The sequence below is a fragment of the Sus scrofa genome, chromosome 1 (genome assembly GCF_054392235.1).
Source record: "Sus scrofa isolate SSC_HxYL_T2T_F1_AM1 chromosome 1, Sscrofa_HxYL_maternal_Yorkshire_Landrace_v2.0, whole genome shotgun sequence".
In the NCBI taxonomy this organism is placed as follows: Eukaryota; Metazoa; Chordata; class Mammalia; order Artiodactyla; family Suidae; genus Sus; species Sus scrofa.
The window spans coordinates 35,718,835-35,736,780 of NC_139383.1; the positions used below are offsets into that span (position 1 = coordinate 35,718,835).

Consider the following 17,946-nt stretch of genomic DNA (forward strand, 5'->3'; position numbering starts at 1 on the left):
CAGACAATTCTCCAAAGAAGACATACAGATGGCCAAAAAACACATAAAAAGATGTTCAACATCACTCATCATTACAGAAATGCAAATCAAAACCACTCTGAGCTACCACCTTACACCAGCCAGAATGCCCATCATCAAAACATCTACAAATAATAAGTGCTGGAGAGGGTGTGGAGAAAAAGGAACCCTACTACACTGTTGGTGGGATTGTAAATTGGTGCAACCACTGTGGAAAACAGAACGGAGATTCCTCAGAAAACTAAACATAGAACTACCATTTGATCCAGTAACCTCACTCCTGGGCATCTACCCAGAGAAAACTATGACTTGAAAAGATATATGTACTCCAATGTTCATTGCAGCACTATTTGCAATAGCCAAGACATGGAAACAACCTAAATGTCCATCGACAGAGGAGTGGATCAAGAGGATATGGTACATATACACAGTGGAATATTACTCAGTCATTAAAAGGAACGAAATACCAGCATTTTTAGCAACATGGATGGACCTAGAAATTATTATGCTAAGTGAAGTCAGCCATACAATGAGACACAAACATCAAATGCTTTCACTGACATGTGGAATCTGAAAAAAAGGACAGAGTGAACTTCTTTGCAGAACAGATGCTGACTCACAGACTTTGAAAAACTTATGGTCTCCAAAGGAGACAGTTTGGGGGAGTGGGGGGATGTGCTGGGGTTGTGGGGTGGAAATGTTATAAAATTGGATTGTGATGATCATTGTACAACTACAAATGTAATAAACTCATTGAGAAATAAAAAAAAATTGTGCAAAATGCCATAAAGTCAAAAGGCAAAAGACAGTGTGGAGAAAACATTTGTGAATAGAATACAGAAAAAGTAGAGCAGATGCTGACTCACAGACACTGAAAAACTTACGGTCTCCGGAGGAGAGAGTTTGGGGGGTAGAGAGATGTGTTTGGGTTATGGGATGGAAATCCTGTGAAATTGGATTGTTATGATCATTATACAACTACAGATGTGATAAATTCATTTGAGTAATAAAAAAATTAAATTAAAAAAGAATATAGAAAAAGTAATTATCTAGATTATTAAAAAAAACTCACAATAATAGTGAAAATTGAATTCAATAGAAAAATAAGTAAAGGAGATAAAGAGGCAATTCAAATACACATGATATGTAAAGAGATGTTCAATATCACTAACAATCAGGGAAATGTATATTAAATAAAATGACACCTAGTTGTTATGTAATAACAACTAGCAACAATTAAAAAGATATTTAGTTTTAACAAAAAGAGGAAAAACAAGTCCTCTCATTACACTGTTAGTAGGAAAATGCATTAATAATGACATTTTATTTCATTTATTTACTTTTTTGTCTTTTTAGGGTCTCAACTGAGGCATATGGAAGTTCCCAGGCTAGGGGTCCAATTGGAGCTGTAGCTGCCAGCCTACACCACAGCCACAGCAATGCAGGATCCAAGCCGTGTCTGTGACCCACACTACAGCTCACGGCAACACCATGATTCTTTAATCCACCAAGTGAGGCCAGGGATCTAACCCGAGTCCTCATGGATACTAGTTGTGTTCATTACCACAGAGCCGTGATGGGAACTCCCAATAATGACATTTTAGATAGTAAAGGGCAAATCTTTAAGAAATTAAAGGAACATATACTTCAATCAGTAAATTCACTTCCGGGTATCTATTCCACAGAAAACACAAGTATATAGGGCATATGTAGAAATTACATACCTTTAACATTTCTACATAATATTACACTGTTTTTCAAAGTTATTGCACCAATTTATAGCCTACCAACTATACTTCAGACTTTCTACTGCTCCATATTCTCTTTAATGATGAGGCCTGCTCGTCTGTCAACCCAGGTCCCAAAGTCAGTGGTGCTGCAGAAATAAGAAGAAAGTGACACGGAAATAGAGTGAGGCTCAGGGGGCTACCGCCTTCAAGAGGCAATAGCAACCCTCTGAGCTAACTCATGGTTTTTATTTACTATTTTCTACTTCCTTGTACATGCAGGGGATACATCGGTATTTTACTTCGAACTTATTGGAAGCAAGATATGCTGGGACAGTCATTCCTAAGCATATAAAGTAATCATAAATGTTTTAGCCCTCCCAGGCAGTAATTTGTTGTTTGCTTCAAGCCATCTATGGCCTCTCCCATAAATCCCCCAAGGCTCCAGTCCTGAAAATGTCAGAGCTGATGGTTTTCCATCAGCAACATCAGTGCTTCAGCAATTTTGTTTTCAAGATGCCATTTTTGATGTTCTTCTCATTCATTTTGCCTCAAGGGTCATGAGAGAGTCAGAAGACTTTGTAAAGTTTGGACTTGGAGTTTTGGTCGTGGCGCAGTGGTTAATGAATCTGACTAAGAACCATGAAGTTGCCAGTTTGATCCCTGGCCTTGCTCAATGCGTTAAGGGTCCAGCGTTGTTGTGAGCTGTAGTGTAGGTTGCAGACGCGGCTTGGATCCCATGTTGCTGTGGCTCTGGAGTAGGCCGGTGGCTACTGCTCCCATTGGACCCCTAACCTGGGAATCTCCATGTGCCGAGGGAGTGGCCCTAGAAAAGGCAAAAAGACCAAAAAAAAAAAAAAAAAGACTTTGTAAAGAATAGACTGACCTCTACAGACACTCTATGGCACCAGTCTTTTCTTTCCATTCTTTGTCACGTCTCATATTCATGCTCCAAACACTTTAATATCTAGTTTTATTAGACTTTTAAAAATATTTAAAAAATGTTATCAGTGTGATATTGTAGTCTATGTTTGTTTATGCTTCCTTTTTACTAGTAAAATTGAATATATTTCCTATATTTATGACCCATTCACTTTTGCCCTTCTGTGATTGAGTCTTTGATCTGTTTTTTATTAAGCTGTTAATATTTTATTGATTTGTAGAACTTTGAGATATTCTGGATACTAATCTTTTGTCATTATACATTTGAAACTGCTCCTCCCATTTTATGATGTCTTTTCATCCTTTTTTTTTTTTTTTTTTTTTTTGTCTTTTTGCCTTTTCTACGGCTGCTCCCTCGGCATATGGAAGTTCCCAGGCTAGGGGTCTAATCGGAGCTGTAGCCACCAGCCTACACCAGAGCCACAGCAACGCGGGATCCGGGATCCGACCTGTGTCTGCGACCTACACCACAGCTCACGGCAACGCCAGATCCTTAACCCACTGAGCAAGGGCAGGGGTCGAACCCACAACCTCATGGTTCCTAGTCGGATTCGTTAACCACTGCGCCACTGTGGAACTCCTCATTCTTATTTTTACTTTATATTTTGATGAACCGAAATTTTTATGTTCAATGTACTAATCTTCCCTTTTGAGTTAAATAATTTTTGAACCTTATTTTTTTAATCCTTCCTTGTCCCAGACTGAAAAAATGCAGTCTTCTAATCTTCCTTTTAAATGTGTTGGAGTTCCCCTTGTAGCTCAGTGGTAACGAACCCAACTAATATCCAAGAGGATGAAGGTTTGATCCCTAGCCTCAGCCAGTGGGTTAAGGATCTGGCGTTGCTGTGAGCCATGGTGTAGATCACAGACTTGGCTTCGTGGTGTAGGTCACAGACTTGGCTTGGCTCTGGCATGGCTGTGGTATAGGCATAGGCCAGCAACTCTAGCTCCAGTTTGACCCCTAGTTTGGGAACTTCCATAAGCCCACCTAGTTTTAGGTGGGTCCCTAAAAAAATTTTTTAAAAGGTGTTAAGCTTTTGCCTTTCACACTTGAATTGTAAATGCATTGTCAAGATTTATTAACCACTTACAGTGCCAGGCATGTAGTAATTATTACTTATCTTTAGTTATGAATAGTGCATGTTCCATGCACTGTTATATGAATTCCTTTCACCATTTTATAATAATAATCCCATAAATTAAGTACTATTAATAAAAAATTTAATAGCATATGTTAAATGTATAGATAAATTAATGAATGAGTTGAAAAAAACTGAGGCTCAAAATTTTAAATAACGTCCCTAAATTGATTTGACAGAAGAATTTGAAACTTAAACTAAACCTTTTTTTTTTTTTTTTGTCTTTTTTTTTTGCTTTTTGTAGGGCTGCTTCCCATGGCATATGGAGGTTCCCAGGCTAGGGGTCTAATCGTAGCTGTAGCCACTGGCCTACACCAGAGCTACAGCAACTCAGGATCCGAGGCACATCTGCAACCTACACCACAGCTCACAGCAACACCGGATCCTTAACCCACTGAGCAAGGCCCGGGATTGAACCTGCAACCTCATGGTTCCTAGTCAGATTTGTTAACCACTGCGCCATGACAGGAACTCCTAAACTAAACCTTAAAATATGGGTAGCTTTTGGACAGGAAAAGAAGACAGGCATTCCAAGTATGGAGAATAGCAAGAGAAAAAGTACTTACGTAAGACAAGACCAAAAAAGACAGTAAGTCAGAGCAGACAGAAAGTATGAGTGGTGAAGTATTAGGGAATTTATTTCATATAGGATGGAGACAGTGCAGTTCCTTAAAGTTTAGCAAGAAGAATTTGAACATTATGCAGTTACTGTAAGGAGAGTGATATGAGGGAAATTTTATTTAGTAAAGATATAAACTGGCATCATTAGACATTGTGGATTTGGCAGAAAGAATCTATCTAATAAAGGAAGACTATGCAATACTCTAAGCATGAAGTTATAAGGATCTGGGCTTTGATAGTGATTGCACAGGAAATCAAAAAGTCTAAGATTTTTTTTAAGGGGCATATCCAAGTCATATGGAAGTACCCAGGCTACAGACTGAATCTGAGCCACAGCTAGAGCAACACAGGAACCTTTAACCCACTGTGCAGCCGGGATTGAACCTGCACCTCTGCAGTGATTCAAGCTGCTGCTGTTGGATTCTTTTTTTTTTTTTTTTTTTTTTTTGTCTTTTTGCCTTTTCTAGGGCCACTCCCGCTCCATATGGAGGTTCCCAGGCTAGGGGTCTAATCGGAGCTATAGCTGCCGGCCTACGCCACAGCCATAGCAAGATCGGAGCCGAGTCTATGACCCACACCACAGCTCATAGCAATGCCAGATCCTTAACCCACTGATCAAGGCCAGGGATGGAACCTGAAACCTCATGGTTCCTAGTCAGATTCATTAACCACTGAGCCATGACGGGAACTCCTGCAGTCGGATTCTTAACCCACTCTGCCACAGCAGGAAATCATAAGAAATATTTTGAAGGATAAAATGGATATAGAGGCAACGGAAAAAGATTAAACAATGAAGAAATCAGTGTTTAGTGGGAAAGTATATCAGAAGATGATTTCACTAAAAGAAAAAAAAGATACAGAATACAGTTTTTCTTAAAAGAAAAACAGAATATAAATCAATGCCAGTTAAAGGAGAGAAAAATTTCACATGGAATTTGAGGTGATAGTGTTATTTCCACATGCAGAATCTGATGAAACGGAACTTAGGAAGTCATTTAACATCTCTAAAAGTCAGTTATTCCATGTTTTAGGTGAAGACAGTATTTATTTTACAATTTTTTGACCATACAAAGTGAAAGGACCTTGCAAACAGTAAGCTATGTAGATACAGAACTGTTATATAGTTAAAGTCATAAGAATCAAAGGGTAGATATTTTAAGCTTCAAAGTCTTTGAAGTTAAGACTTTAGTCTTCTTCCTTTGATTGAAGATCCACATCTTACTGCGCTACAGACTGGGTGATTTATTATTACACACATGAAAAGGTCAGCTGGGCAGTCTGCTTCTGAAACACAGTAAAAATAATGCATAAACCTTTCTAAATTCTGACAAAATCTCTGAATAATAGATTTATCTATAATGTTTCTTAGTTGGAGAAATATAAATTTTTAACTGTCAAATAAAAGACCAAACCAGATAAATTTCCAATTCAAATGTTCTAATTTTTTTGTTTGTTTGGGTTTTGTTTGTTTTTTTTTTTTTTTTTTTTTTTTTTGCTTTTTAAGGCTGCACCTGTGTCATATGGAAGTTTCCAGGCTAGGAGTCCAATTGTAGCTGCAGCTGCCAGCCTATGCCACAGCCGCAGCAATGTCAGATACAAGCCACATCTGTGACCTACACCACAGCTCACGGACAATGCCAGATCCTTAACCCACTGAGCAAAGCCGGGGATTGAACCCACATCTTCATGGGATGCTATTCCGGTTCATAACCCACTGACCCACAAGGGGGTCTCCTCTAATGGTATATTTACATGAGTAAAGAAGCATCTTAAATATTGCTTCTACCTAATCTTTATTACTAGTTTTCAATCTTGAAATTGCACTATAGTATATTATAAAATGACATTTAAGCAGGTTTACTGCTTAAGATGCATGATAATAATTATTATTTTTTATTATACTTTTTTACACTTAACTAATTGTATTGAAATAAGTGGTACTACCTTGGGAAAAACTGAAGCACAGATAAACAGAGTACAAGTTCTCAGAGAAGTAGGCCCAGATATGTTTTGTGTCCATAGACTATGTTTATAATACCATTATTTGATTTGTGAATAAACATTAATCTGAAAAAATATTTTTATCCATTTATCCATTTTGGTCAAATGAATCTTTGTATTTCTCAAGGAAATTACAACTCAAGTTTGGGTATAGTGACAATTTATTTCCTAGTATAAATTCCAAGTAAATTGTGATCACATTTTACTTTTTTTTTCTTCCTCTTTATTTTTGGTATTCTAGTTAAACTCTGAGCTATTCGTTATATATGTCACAGACATCACCTTTCCACGTTCCAGAAGTATTTAAAGGGTTATATGGAAGTTATGCCAGTTCTCATCAATATGCTTGAGCCTCCCAGACAGGAACTATTTCTTGATTTACGTTTGCATACCAGCAGCACCTTGGACAGTGTCAGGCAGTCAAAAAGGCACGTTTCTACTTTGGAGCAGATGACTGTATGAGTGATTTTGTCTTGATGCTATATTTGTCTTATATATTACTTGAGACACTAATCATCAGGGATTGAACCTCTTTTTATTTGGCCGTAATGATATCGCTTGTGTGCAAACCACTCCTAAATTGCTTTTCATTTTTATTGCAAGATGATATAATTGGAAAATAAAATCTTACACTAAAATTCATGTTAGCATAAAAAATTATTTCGTTATTGACCTCATCTTACATACAAAACCACAATATTAATGTAATAAGAATATTAAACAAAAATACCTTTTCTAAAGCAATGTTTATTTTCATTCCTATCTTCGTTCCTTCAATCACCAAGGACTTCTTAAAGGTAAGAAGGAAAACTTCAAGCTTCCTCTCACCCCACTACCCCGTGTCCCCCTCAAAGAAAACAAAACAAAACAATCAAACAAAAAAACTGGAAGGGGAAGAGAATTTCCCAGTCGCATTTTAAAATACTGTTACTGAGCAGCAGTATGGATTACTGTACATCAAAAATGTATATATTCTGAATTCCCTTTTTTGGCGGAATTTCTTTTAAATTCACATCTTATAATAAATATGCTCTTGATGATTCCTGTTGCCCACATGCACTGCTGTAAAGATATGGATCCTAGTAATTGCTCCTTGTGTTCACAGTGGAAAGTGGCACTTAATAAAGGAGAGAAGAAAATATACCGAAGGCAAATCCGGCTGTCAACGATAGCTGTAAACCAGTATTTCTTTGGTTGGCACTAAATTAGTCGTGGTATCTCAAGAGCCCTTTGTTTGTGGGACAGTGGATCTGGCAACCATTATCTGCTCGTGGAAACGACGTCTGACGACTCCGCCCGGTCTGGGGGTGGGGAAGGTGCACCGCGTGGAGAGCTCGACTGAGAATTAAAGTGAGCGAACAAAGAGAACTCCCAGCAGCCGCCCGCCAGCGCCTTGCAGCTGCATCAGGAGACGTCAGTCACGCCCGGAAGGCTGTTAGAATCCGCCTCCCTGAGAAAAGAGCTCAAATAAATAATTGATGGCGATTGATGCTGTTCTGGACAAAGCTTTGCGGAAAACCAGTGCATCCGATTTCGAGCGGTTTTGGAATCTTCTGCCAAGTAAGGGGTATGTAAGTGCAGCAAAGACTTTAAGCGTGGCTACCGGACTTCCATCTCGGGCGTGGCTCTGGCCTTTTTGTCTTCTTGCCACCACCCCCGTCCCCTCTTTCTTCTCTTTCCTTTTGAAAGTAGCCTCTCTTTGGTTACTTTTAGCCGGTTCCCTCTTGCAATCCCGCCCCCTCCCCTGCCCAGTCTGGTGAGGTCAGCTCATGAATATCTGTGCACTTCCTGGGGAGCGTCTGGCACTGCTTGGTACCTCTCGTATTCGCCTGCTCCGAGCCGCAGCTTCAGCCCAGCCACCGACCGCGGAGGAGTAATACGCTCTTCTGGCCGCTGAGTCTCCACGTTAACGCCATTGTTTGGAGAAACCGATTTCGCATGGAACTGGAACCCACAGGCCCAAAGGCAAAGTGCTCAGCCAGACAGTTGTATAGAATACTACGAAGCTAAACTTTCCTCGCCTCCGAAAGACACAATAAGAAACCCTGAATTCCCTGGAAGATCAGAAAGAAAACGCTGTTGATTTGTTTCAACTTCGAAACATCGCCTCTGCTAAGAAGTGAGCAGTTCTGGATTTTCTATTGCGATGGGAATGAAAGATGGGGTGGGTCAGTGGGCAGATAAAACTCGAGATTAAAATGTTGGTTTGGGCCATGCCGGGGCTGCTTATTTGGCGATTTCCACCGGGGAGGCCTCGAAGAGACACAGCATCTTGTCACTTTGTGAGAACCACGTGACAGCAGCCAGGTACCTTTGCCTATGGGGGCCGAGTTCCAGGAACTCTAGCTTTCTCTTTGGGTTAGAGCTATATGTTCAAGCTTGCTCTGGTGGCTTTCAACTTCAGAGTGGTTCTGCCTCATTCAGAACAAAAATGAAGCTACACTGGCAATGTAATTTATTTGGGTGATCCACGTTAGTGTAACCCACCAATGAACTAGACCAGATATTCTTGGAGCATGTTGCTCTGGGAGAACATGTAGAAAATAAGTTGATGGACGATTCCTCCCTCCTCCACCCCCATGTCTTCTTTGTTCACTATTATTTTCCAAACTGAATTGGAAGCAGATATCAGAAGGAGAAAGGGAGGTGGGAGAGGAGACTTCTCATAATATATCTTTATAAAATGAGGAATTAATACACATTGACAAAGTTACGATACTTACATAAGAACAGGAGTAATGCTAGTAAAGTAACTAGCATGTATCTCCTCTCCTAATGGGAGGATTTTTTTTGAAAAGCAGAACTTTCTGCCTCGTCATGCCCTTTTCAGTGCTTTAGAGAGAAATTATATTCCTAAGGAAGAGACACCTATTGACTAGCTAAGTAGCTGGACCACTAGGTAGAAGAAACTGGGAAGCAATGGGTTTTCAGTTGCTATTTTCCAGATTTTAAAAGCCAGTGATGAATTTACCTTGGAAAAAATACACAATAGAAGTCGATCTCATCATGATGAGTGAGGATACACAAGGCTTCTTAGGCGAAGGATCATTCTGTCTTAGAATTTGGCTTCATGGAAAGGACTGGAGCACTTTAAAAGTACTTTAGCTGTTACGTACCATCTAAGAAGAAGCTTAAAAATGAAAATACTTCCTATCTAGCAATTGCATTTAAAACTAAAATGATTCATTAAGAACAATGAAATTTGAGTAAGTGTAGAAAAAAATTATCATCTGTAACTTAAGAAATTGTGTAGAGCCAACAAAAACATTTCCAAAGTATTTTACATTATTTCTCAAAGCTAAAAAATAAGGAAAAAGAAAAATTTCTTTAGGGTTGCTAATGACCAAACAGAATGGATGATTTTTAATACCATATTTTCTTGAAGCTGAAGTTGATTTAAAGTCATTCATTATTTATATTTTCTTTTAGTTTTAAGCTAAAGGAAAGTGGATGCATTTTTCTAACTAAGAGCAACATTAAGGGTTTGAACTGTTTGAGAAAAGTGGCATTTATCCATACAATTTTTTTGCCTAGGGAGCTACATCATAACCCTTTTCATTTAACTGACACGGGAATATTAATTAAAACTTTCTCCACTAAACCAGGCTTTAAAATGCAGAATTGGTAGTGGGGAAAACAGAGCTGGAAAATCAGGATATTGGCAACTATAGCATATGGACATCTTTTCCTTCTAAAGCTTTTTCTTGACCTTATCCTTTAAAAAAAAAAAAAATCCCCTTATCGTCAATTCCTTACTGACCCAATCCTTGCCATAACTTGCTACCGTGGGAATGTTAGGTTCAGCAGCCTTCAGATCATCATTTTACTGAGATGGAGTGAGATGGCGATAGCGCCTCCCTGGGCAAAATGTAACATTACAGACATGCTGTGTGCTCTTCTTTTGTTTCTGTCGCAGATTAGAAAGGAAATTGGTGGCAGTGAGGAGGGACGAGAATGATCTGGTGATGGATTACTGTAAATCGCATCCAATAGATTCTTGCTAGATTGCCATGAGTCAGCCACCGACGGGGGGCGCTGCCCCTGCCACGGCAGCAGCTTCTGCCGCCACCGCTGCCACTGAGGCTCGCTTGCACCCGGAGGGCAGCAGCAGAAAGCAGCAGCGTGCTCAGTCACCCGCTAGACTGAGAGACAATTCGGTCCGACAGACAACCGCGACCACCCGGTCCCCAGTAGGGGCCGGTACTAAAGTCAATTCTGTTCGACAGCAGCAGCTGCAGCAGCAGCAGCAGGGCAACAAGACCGGGAGCCGCTCGGCGCCTCCTGCCAGCGCCCGAGGAAGCGGAGGCGGGGCGGAAAAGGCCGCACCCCTGGCTCCCAAGGGGGCCGCGCCGGGAGCTGTCCAGACAGTGGCTGGTGCTGAAGCGGCCCCGGTGGCGACCCTGGCCCCGGCAGGTGTTAGGAGGCCTGGCCCGTCGGAGGAGACGCCCCGGGAGCTAGATCCTGCGTCCTCTAAACTCGGGGAACCCCCTCCGCTTGGAGAAGGAGGAGGAGGGGGTGGGGAAGGAGGAGGAGCCGGCAGCGGCTCTGGGGAAAGGGAGGGGGGCGCTCCGCAGCCGCCGCCGCCGCCCAGGGGCTGGCGAGGGAAAAGCGTACGCGCTCAGCAGAGGGGCGGCAGCGGCGGGGAGGGGGCCGCCCCTTCGCCATCCTCCTCCTCTGCGGGCAAAACCCTGGGCCCCGGCAGCAGAAACTCCGGGATAGGCGTTGTGGGGGGTGGCAGCGGTGGCGGAGGGAGCTACTGGAAGGAAGGATGTCTGCAGTCTGAGCTCATCCAGTTCCATCTCAAGAAAGAGCGGGCGGCAGCAGCGGCGGCCGCGGCTCAGATGCACACTAAGAACGGCGGCGGCGGCAGCAATCGTAGCTCTCCGGTCGCCGGCGCTCCTTCCATTTGCGAGCCCCTCGCAGTCCCTTTCAACTCCTCAATGGCGGCGGCAGCAGAGGGCCCCCAACAGAGCGCAGAGGGCAGCGCGAGCGGTGGGGGTATGCAGGCAGCGGCGCCCCCTTCGTCGCAGCCGCACCCGCAGCAGCTCCAGGAGCAGGAGGAGATGCAGGAGGAGATGGAGAAGCTGAGGGAGGAAAACGAGACTCTCAAGGTGAGGAGGATGGGGGGGGTGAAACAGGTTGGGGGAGGGGAGATGCGGGCCTCGGAATATTAGGGCGTGTCCTTGCGGGAGTGAGAGGCTGCTAACCTGTCAGGGATCCTTAAAAGAGGGAGGAGAACAGGAAATGAGAGGAGGGGGCTCTCCGGCCTGTTCCGGATTTAAAAGGGTTGGAGATTCGTGGCGTTAGGTTTTTATTTAAATCCAAATCTGGGCCTTCGTTTCTCTAATTATTATGGTTTGTCCCACTTTTTTATGGAGAGAGCTGCAGTAGGAGAGCGAGGAAAGGCCTAAAGGGGGCCCATTTTCCTAGTTTCTTCTCTTTCATTCAGCTCCATGCCATTCCTGTCTCTTGGAGAGAGGGCCATAAAGCTGAGAACCTGGAGTTGGGATGGGGTGTATACAGTGTGTGCCAAGGGGTGGGTGGCGAGTCTAATTTTGACCCGCGGCCTATCACCGCCTCAGAATGAGATCGATGAACTGAGGACCGAGATGGACGAGATGAGGGACACTTTCTTCGAGGAGGACGCCTGTCAACTGCAGGAAATGCGCCACGAGTTGGAGAGGGCCAACAAAAACTGCCGGATCCTGCAGTACCGCCTCCGCAAAGCCGAGCGCAAAAGGCTCCGCTACGCGCAGACAGGGGAAATCGACGGCGAGCTCTTGCGCAGCCTGGAGCAGGACCTCAAGGTCTGCAGAGCGAGAGCTCTGGGGACTGGGGTAGGGGTTGGGGGAGCGGCAGGGGCTGCGGTTGGGGACTTCGGTCAGGGGCTCTTTGCATTGCAAGGCCTTTAGTGGTGATTGGCAAAGAGCTTTAGGGACACGGAGTTTCTCAGCTCCGACCGCAAAATATCAGGAACGGGAAGGGGAAGAGGAAGAACAGACAGGTGAGTCTGAAGAGTCCGGGCTTTGCTGAAGGTCTTGTGCAGAGCAAGCTCTGTGGGCTCTCCTGGGAGTAACGGTGACTCTTAAAGGGGGACTGGTAGGAGGTCGCCTCTTTCCCCGGCGGAAACGAGGGCGTGGCAGAGCACAGGCTCTGGCCTTGATCTGGCTTTCAGAGGCCGTCCTCCAAGTGCAGGCCAGGTGGATTCAGGCACTCTCCTTCAGTGGAGTTAGAGCCCAGAGTACGAATAGCACTGGGAAGATATTAGAGCTAAGATTGCTCTCTGAAAGCCCCACCCTCCCCAGGCTTTCTAGAATTCCTTCCTTTCTGTACTTAACATTCAGATAACTCCCAGAAAGGAAAACCATCCATCTTGTGGTCACTTTGGGAAAAGTAAAGGGAGGGTGAACTAAATGAAAGAAACTTGTTCTTAGTGAAGTTGCTCCTTTAGAATCTTCCCCAGTGAGAAATTTTGACCTTGAAACGTGTTTTTAGGCAGGTGTGGTCTGTTTATTCAGTTTGATTGTAGGCAGATTCACTGACAGTGCAAATCAGATGTTATCTTCGTGGTCTTGGACAGCAAAAGACATGTAATTTTAATTGTTTTAATTTCATCATGATATAAAAACCTAGTGTAATTATCTTGTATTTTTTAAAAGATAGCTATGAGGTAACACTTTGTGAAAGCCATTGTATTATTTCTCATTTTTCTTTTTCTGACATTTATTGAATGCTTGCTATGTGCCAGATGCTGCGGCGTGCATTGTTACTTATGTTGTTTCATTTAGTTCTCAGGAAGAAGAAAACCTGTAAGCAGGGATTATTAGTAGCATGATTTTACAAGTGCCCAAGATAAACCTTTTAGAGAAGTTAAGTCCCCAACCCCCAGCCCTGGAACTTGGCTATGAGTTGGCCAGGCTGGCTCCCCATCCAATCTAAAACCACAGTGTATGTCTTGAGCTACTGTACAGGGACTGCACTTTTTTCCAAAATGTAAAATTTCTGAGGTATTCTTAAAGCAGGAGGCAAAAATGCACATGCTTAAAAACAAAAAACTAATCTCAATGACTAAAATATTTCTTAAAACCAAACCCCTGGAATGATGGTATCAAAATTCAAGCCCCAGACCCTGGTTGAGAAAATTTTGTTTTCCAGTCTTTAAGTGATAATGGAAGCATCCGCCACATAGTTTTGTTGTAGAATTAGAGGAGATGTGTGAAATTTCTCTACATGTGATAAAACAGAGTTCAACATTTATAAACGTGTCATAGTCTAGACATTATAAGAACAGAGAGAGGGCCAGACTACCTATCCACTTGTTAGCTGTGTGACCTTGAGCAAGTTACTTTACCCCATGAGACAGTTTTCCTCAACTATAAAGTAGGAATAATAATGGGACCTATTTCATGGGATTGTTGTGAGTTAAATGGTTTATATGTGTGAATGGCATCTGAAATATAGAGTATCTGGAATGATGCCTGGCAGATGGTAGACACTATATACATATTGGTTCTTAATACATTTAATATAACTTTAGCCCACTTATTATATTGTCTTTAATTACATTTTGTTGTTAAAAACACTTTAATTTAGGTTGCAAAGGATGTATCTGTGAGACTTCACCATGAATTAGAAAATGTGGAAGAAAAGCGAACAACCACAGAAGATGAAAATGAGAAACTGAGACAGCAGCTTATAGAAGTTGAGATAGCAAAGCAAGCTCTACAGAATGAACTGGAAAAAATGAAGGAGGTTAGTATTCAATTATCTCATGGTGTGCTCTGCATATTTAGCACTTCATAGAGAGTACCAAAAAGTAATATCACTGTTAAAATAACTCAGATTTTTTTTATGATTATAGGACAGTTTGCTGTTCTTACCCAGCATAGTGACAGATACATGATTTCATACTAACAAATACGCAACAAAGACAAAATTCTGACCTCAGCCCTGCCTCCAATTTGACATCAATGAGCTGTGACTGGTGTTTCATATGTGTCATCTAAATGGATGTTAGTTAAATAAATTATACGCTATACCAAACATGAAGGATATCAGAAGTATGAAGGAATAAGTGTTCCGTTAGTTGAGTGGAAGACCTAATCCTATGAGATGAGGGTCATGGGACCACAAACTTTCAGGATGAAAAAGTCCACAAAGGCCCTTCTGTCTGATATAATCATTGCTTGAATCGTTATAATGAAGCCCAAAATGATTTAGTGCTTAGAACATCACAAGTGACTAGCCCTTAAGATCTTCTCCAGTAGCCAATTCTATGACAGCATAGCTCTGTTTAAAGGTTTTCTTTGTTTTGAGTTGAACTCTATTTATTTGTAACTTTAATAAATTCTTCTTGGTCTTACATTTTTGAGCAGAAGAGTCTGAGTTCTCATCCATATTGGCTGTTGGAAGATTCTGACCATTTTCCTTTTGAATTTTCTCAAAGAACAAAATCAGTAAAAATAATTGCAGAATAAAAGAAACAGAAAAGATGTATCAAGAAACAATTAGATTTGTGATAAGTAAAATTTGAATTAAAATAATATTCTTCCTTGAAAACTACCTGAAAATGTACTTTGCAACTGGTGAAAACCATTATTGAGAATTAGCAAATATACACCTGTCCCCTGAACATTTCCTCTGCTTAAATATGCAAGAATTTTAATCTTTCCATATTCTTATCTTGCCATAGACTAGATTGCTGTGCTTATCTTGAATTGGTATAAAAATATGTCTAGTATGTAATAGTGAAAATATCAGTAGTCGATTAAGAATATGTAGAAGGAGTTTATAGAAAACTGTTTTAGTGGGGTAAACTGTTTTGTGATTTAAGTTCCTCCTTACCCTGATTTTAAACATTTTCTAATGTAACAAATTAGGGAAAAATAATTTTAATTATATGTGATTCTTAGTTAATACCTAAGAGTGGCTATGTGGTACAGAATTAAAAAATGAAAACTGGGAGCCATGTGACTGTCTTCACCAGTAACAGAGTGATTTAAAGGGCTCCAACTTGTACTTGCCTCAGTTTATTCCATTGTAAAATGTTATTTTCAATGATTCTCAGCACCTCCTGCAGCTATTATGATTTTTATCATGAAATATAGGACATTACCATTAAGAGGAGCACAGTTTTTTTTCTAAAGTTCAGAGATCAACTATGAAATTAATATAGATATAAGTATATGTTTTTTCAATTATAATGTACAGTTGAAATTTGTCAAAATTGAAAGTTTGATTTGCAGGGGAAAAACATAGGTAGCTGTGGTTTGCTGGGGCTGTCATAATAAAGTACCACAAACTGAGTGGCTTTGACATAGAAATTTTTTCCCCACAGTTCTAGAGGCTAGAAGTCCAAAATCAAAGTGTTGGCAGGGTTCATTTCTTCTGAGAGCCATGAAGGAAGGATCTATTCCAGGCCTGTCTCCTTGGCTTGTATATGGCCATCCTCACATTCATGTGGCATTTGCCCTGTAGCTGTCTGTGCCCAAATTTCCCCTTCTTATATGACACTGGTCATATTAAGCTAGGGCTCACCATAATGACCTCAAGACCCCACCTCCAGATAAGGTCACATTCTGAGGTACTTGCTTGGGATTAGAACTTCCACATGTAAGTTTGGGCAGGGGCACAATTCAACCCATAAAAGTACCTCTTAAATACCTTCTTATGGACAGACAAAAAAAATTCATTGTCAGTTCCATAAGGCTCCATTCCATGTTTAGAGCTCACTTGCCTTCTTCCATATTGTTTGTTTATACAATTAAAAATATTCAAGTCAAAACAGACATCACTGATTACAAGTAATTAAAAAGGAATGCCATGTGATTTGGTATCATGCAAATGTTTTTCAAGTGGTATATATGGAAAGCTGGATTTAAGAATGGCATAAGAACTTTTTGATTTTCATTCTGTTTCCAGGAAAGGGGAAAATTCCTATAGACTGGCTGTCCATTAACCAGACAGCCAGGACCTCTCCCATCTTGAAATAAGAGCCAAAATAACCGGGTTACTAGGAAAAATGACTGGAATCTGAGGATGTCCTCAGGATAATCATTGTAAAAATGCATTTCTTTGATTCTATTCCTTAAACCTTTTCTTATGACTATTTCCTCCCTCAGGCTCTAACTCTGAATTGAGTAAATGCTCTTGCTGTGTTAGGCAGCATAGGTGTATGTTCAAGCCAATGAAGAAATTCTTATTCTCCTTGGAGTTATAAAAGCCAAACTCCAATCCCTAATTAGAGATTACAGCAATAAAAGTGTAAGGAATTTAGGAGTGCGTGTGCAGGACATCAGAGTAACCTTTTAATTTTAAAATGGGCTCAGAGTTCCCTGATGGCTCAGCATGTTAAGGATCCAGCTCTGTCACTGCTGTGGCTCAGGTTGCTGCCTTGGTGCAGGTTTCATCCTTGGCCTGGGAACTTCTATATGCCTTAGGCTTGACCAAAAAGAAAAAAAAATAAATAAATGGACTCTAAAGTAGCATTCATAGTTTGAGAAGTTGAGTGGTGGTAGGGAAAAGGAACAGAATTAGAGAAGAAAGGAGAAAAAGTTAACTATCTGAAGGATTCTAAATGTAATAAAGAGAAAATGAAAATGATTCCGGAAGAAAAGTTCTATAGTCAGTCATTTGAAGTTGACTTTTATAGGGTTCAGAAAAATGTCAGAAGTTAAAAAAAAAAGTTTTAAGATATGTTTAGAAATCAGAAATGTTTTTTAAAGTGAGATTTTTGTATTGGTAATTTTGTTATCCACCAAAAAGATAAAAATTAAAAATGAGGCGCAATCATAACTGGCTTATTTTGTGGGGTAGAGACTGTGAGTTTGAAACTGGTCTTGTCCCTGTATGACTGCAACAACTTCAGTTCATCATTAGCAAAAACATATTCAAGTCCTTGTTGAGTGTTAACCACACAACTGTCATCTCTTGGTGGCATTCTACCAGTGGAGACAATATACCCAGGCCAAGGTTTCCATTGTGAAGAAAATGTACTAGTTATGGAGCAAAATCATAGAATGTTCAATTCCCACATTTTAGTTTCTTGTATGGAGCAATATAGATGTTGAACAGTACAACTGTGACCAACAGGCCATCTGCTGGAGTTTGGAAACCATCTACTAACAGTTTAACTGGCTTCAAGAGTGTTGACCAATTGCTCTCAGGGCTGGTGACTGCACAAGGTCTTAATGCACCTGCTCACATCCATCTGCTTATCTTCTCCCTCCGGGGTAGGGAGTGAGCGCCTGGGGCTAAGAAGAATTGAGCAGAGGCAGGATGGAGGTAATTAGTAGACTCTACTGCAACTCATTGCTTGCATTGAAACAGCTGATATTCTGCCAACTGCAAACAAGAGGGACCTCTTTGGATGTTGCCTTAGAATCTTAATGGCATCCTCATCCCAATGATAAAACATTCGTTGCCATTGGTAGTATGCTTCCTTGTAGTGGAAAAATGCCTTTTTCTTTATGTAACTGGGAAAAAATGATTTTCCATTT

At 41.1% G+C, this 17,946-nt stretch overlaps 1 protein-coding gene and 1 long non-coding RNA gene across 7 annotated transcripts in view; one reads left to right on the forward strand and one right to left on the reverse strand.

The window, feature by feature from the left end:
• Positions 1-5,600: 5,600 nt before the first annotated feature.
• On the reverse strand, positions 5,601-7,719 carry LOC146406027 (uncharacterized). The gene is made up of 3 exons (XR_014804015.1): positions 7,593-7,719; positions 7,179-7,295; positions 5,601-5,731 (listed from the first exon to the last, which is right to left on the reverse strand). It is a non-coding gene; the product is annotated as an uncharacterized LOC146406027 (long non-coding RNA).
• Positions 7,720-7,835: 116 nt separating this feature from the next.
• The window catches only part of MTCL3 (MTCL family member 3), a 50,489-nt gene continuing 40,378 nt past the window's right edge, over positions 7,836-17,946 (forward strand). For 2 of the 6 annotated variants that reach the window (XM_084956983.1, XM_084956989.1), the window contains exons 1-4: positions 7,836-8,567; positions 10,365-11,559; positions 12,031-12,255; positions 14,042-14,200. In XM_084956983.1, coding sequence (XP_084813109.1) covers positions 10,459-11,559; positions 12,031-12,255; positions 14,042-14,200 — 1,485 coding nt within the window. In that variant the 5' untranslated portion in view covers positions 7,836-8,567; positions 10,365-10,458. Of the gene's footprint in view, positions 8,756-10,364; positions 11,560-12,030; positions 12,256-14,041; positions 14,201-14,309; positions 16,993-17,946 lie in introns of those variants that run through there. The other 4 variants (XM_084956995.1, XM_021088466.2, XM_084956974.1 and 1 more) reach the window with 4 other exon arrangements.